This window comes from Athene cunicularia (assembly GCF_003259725.1).
Source record: "Athene cunicularia isolate RWA chromosome 9 unlocalized genomic scaffold, athCun1 chr9_part1, whole genome shotgun sequence".
NCBI classification, from domain to species: domain Eukaryota; kingdom Metazoa; phylum Chordata; class Aves; order Strigiformes; family Strigidae; genus Athene; species Athene cunicularia.
In genome coordinates, this window is record NW_020799110.1 from 23,534,197 (window position 1) to 23,537,521 (window position 3,325).

General features: G+C 42.9%; 1 protein-coding gene across 1 annotated transcript; it reads right to left on the reverse strand.

Moving 5' to 3' along the window:
• Positions 1–1,103: 1,103 nt before the first annotated feature.
• COPS9 (COP9 signalosome subunit 9) lies at positions 1,104–3,323 on the reverse strand (the record flags this gene model as incomplete). Its single annotated transcript, XM_026855012.1, has 3 exons — positions 1,104–1,408; positions 3,089–3,161; positions 3,288–3,323. Coding segments are annotated over 3 exons (147 nt in total), but the record flags the coding sequence as incomplete, so codon positions are not given.
• Positions 3,324–3,325: the final 2 nt, after the last annotated feature.

Consider the following 3,325-nt stretch of genomic DNA (forward strand, 5'->3'; position numbering starts at 1 on the left):
TGAGGAATCTGGGCATCAGGAAAAGAAAGTAGCTGAAAGCACAGAGGAGCAGAGTGGCTTCTTAAGTCTACTTCATCTTCTGCCTCAGCAAGACTGTTCTTCAGGGACACATTGTAATGTCAGACACTGAGCAGAGTAAATGTCAGAATGCTGATTTAATCCTCACTGCATGATGAAACGAGGCTGTTGAGAAATCCCCAGGAACACAAGAAAAAGACACCCAAGTCCTACTGGCTTTATTGTGCTTACCTTTTTAAGCTCAGGGGCCCGCATACTTACCGTCACATTTAAGAATTCCTTTAAGGCAAACGCAAGAAAAAAACATGTGCAAGAGGCAAGAGAGGAAAGGGGGTTGCTCCATGTGAAATTTAAGGAGTGTAAAGTCTTTAAAAAACAATTATTTTTGTGACCAATTTATGGAATACAGACTGCACATGACACTAGACAAGATTAAACTCTCAACTCTGGAACATTACACCAAGAACTCACCTGTTCCTTGCATTCCCAGATTCCCTTTGGTCACTGGAGGGTGCAAGACCAAACACTTCAGAACATTTTCTGAAAACTTGTATCAAAATCTGAACAAATATCAAGCAAACTGATTCATAAACACTATACCTGTAAGTGTGAGTGATTCCATTTCTCCTGCAGCAGGAGAAAATAATCATAAAGTGATTCTTTCTTATGGAATACAATTTCAAGAATCAAATTATATTCTTAAAACCAAGCATTCCCATGGCCCAGGGCCAGAACACTTCTCTCCTCAAAATATCACGATAAAATTACTACTTTCTCTTCATGTGTTTCCTAAAATAAAAGTACTGATGGTAGCTCAGTATCTATCTTGAAACAGGACACACTGCCAATGCCACTGGTAAATGAGAGTCAGACTACTCAGAACAAGCAACCGTCTTAGCCCTGGATAATCCCATATTGTGGGATGAACAAACCTCTCCTATGCAGCAATATGCCCTGCCATGTTTCTTTATTATATCATATCCAAAAGCAACAGGGAACGATTTAATTAAAAAAAAAAATCATCATTCTCTAAGGGAGCTCAGAACACAGCAATATCTGTTTTCAAAGTATATCCCAGAAAGAGGTGGGTTTTTTTGTATTTTATTGAATGAGCACATCAGCAAGTACAATTTTAAGAAAAATCCACACACAGCTTCCTAGAAATAACAGTCTACAATTCCCTCCTAAGTTATCTTTAACCATCTGGTTTTCATATTCCCCAAGCAGCTTATACAGGGTTCTTCCCCTCCCCTGTGATTTTCCTGTTTTGATTATTTTAATAAATAATGGACACCACAGGCGATCCTAGAGAAAAATCCACATCTCAGCACTGCATAGCTGGACACCTAAGTTCACTGGATGTCATCATCATCAAAGAGATCTTCGAAATCTAGTCAGAAAAATAAGATAAAGTTAACCTTGAAAGGTTCAGCTGTCACATAAGCACATTCTCAAATACAGTTCTTCATTATGTGGATTAAAGACAGACATAAAGGTGAATTAAGTGAACCAGAGTTATGACACCATCAGTTACTAGAAATGTAACATCAGGCTGGGAAGAGGCAGGGAAGGCAGGCAGGCAGACCCATCTACACGTTCTCCATCATACTCCAATTACACTGCTTCACTTGTACAACACAAGCCTTGCAATTAAATTCATCAAAGCAAATAAAGCCTCAAAGGAGGGGCTTTTACAAACGCATTAACCAGCCACCACAGTCAGTGTGGATCAGCCACGATTCCCAGACTCCAGAGCTAAGCAAGTACTGGCTTTATGCACGCAGCAGGTCTCAGATGTAGACACTCCTGCAGAAGCCTGGCTTTTGGTCACAGTATCCAGGCACACGCTCATTAATTTTGCAGATTGTCATTTGCTGTTCAAAATCCTCTCTGAAAAATGTTTAATTGCTGCCAAGGTGCTAATCACATTTCTCTCTCAGAAAACTCGTGTCGCTCAGACTAGTGAAACGTGGTCAGCTAATCACAGCTGTTCTAGTCATCTTTGGGAACTACTCGGCTCCCTATCTCCTTTGCATATCGAGCACAAACTAACAAGACAACGGAAAGCAAGCCTTTATTCTTACAGAGGGCAACACACAAGTGCTATATGATCAACCGAGGATTAATCCTCATTTAGAAGAGTCCTGAACTCACACCAGAATTTAGTACTGCTACTTAATGGTAGGACTTTATGGAAATACCTACTCCTGAACATGCTGGCTCCAACAAAGAGCCAGGTCCCTCCCAACTGGGGGGAGTATATAAAAATTGAACTTCCTTCTTCTCCTGTATAGCAAGTCTTGAGCAAAACGACAAACCTACTTTATTTCAGAATTAATATCAGCTTGTGACATCAACACCACCACAGCAACCGGATTTAATGACATATCTGAAAGCCACCGTTGTAATGTCTAAATATACTTCTTAAGAAGCATTAAAAAAGCCACCTTAGTAACCAAAGGTAAGGTGGTGTATATTGTACCCACAAGTGGCCAGATACATGGCTGGTCTCCTCTCTAACAGCAGTTGCGTATACTTATGCGCAGAGTTGTCTTTTAAATGCTGAAAGCATATAAGAAAAAGTTTTATTTTCCTTTAGATACATAGGCATGCACACCCTAAGAGATTATAGAAATATTTATTAAATAATAACACATAGAGACAATTCTGGGAAGTTCTGTCAACGTTTTTGTATCTATTTGTGCCGTTTCCTGTAAGCTATTCGTTATGCAAACATTATGGCTTTTTTTTTTTTTTTTTTTCTTGCGGTGTGTAACACGGTAATTCACCAAAAACGTAAGGCAGAGGAGAAAGACATCACTCCCACCTCCATCATTTCACACTGAAGCCCTCCTAGGGAGCTCGCTAGAAGTGTGGTTAGTGAGCGCCTTACTCCCTACCAGGCACCAAAGACATGAGATTAGAAAAAAAACAAGCAACATTTGTTTTAATAATTTTCAGTTGCTATAGCTGCTACCTGGCAGGCCCAAGGCGCTCTACCGTCCCCGCCGAGCGAGCAGTCGCCACGGTGACCCCCTACCCTCCTCCCCGGACGCGCGGCGGCCCTTACCGTTGAAGAAGTCGGCGTGCACCGCTTTCTCGTTGGCGGCCAGATCCATCAGCAGCCCCGTGCTTCCCCCTGCCTGGGAAAGCAGGCGCTGAGCGCCTCCGGGCCGCGGCCGGGCAGCACAGCCCCGTCACCACCCGCCACGCCTAGGAGCCCCACCGCCACCATCCCCTCACCAACTGCTCCCCCAGCACCCCCTCACCTCATCAAGATCCACGTAAGGGCCGGCCCCCTCAGGGA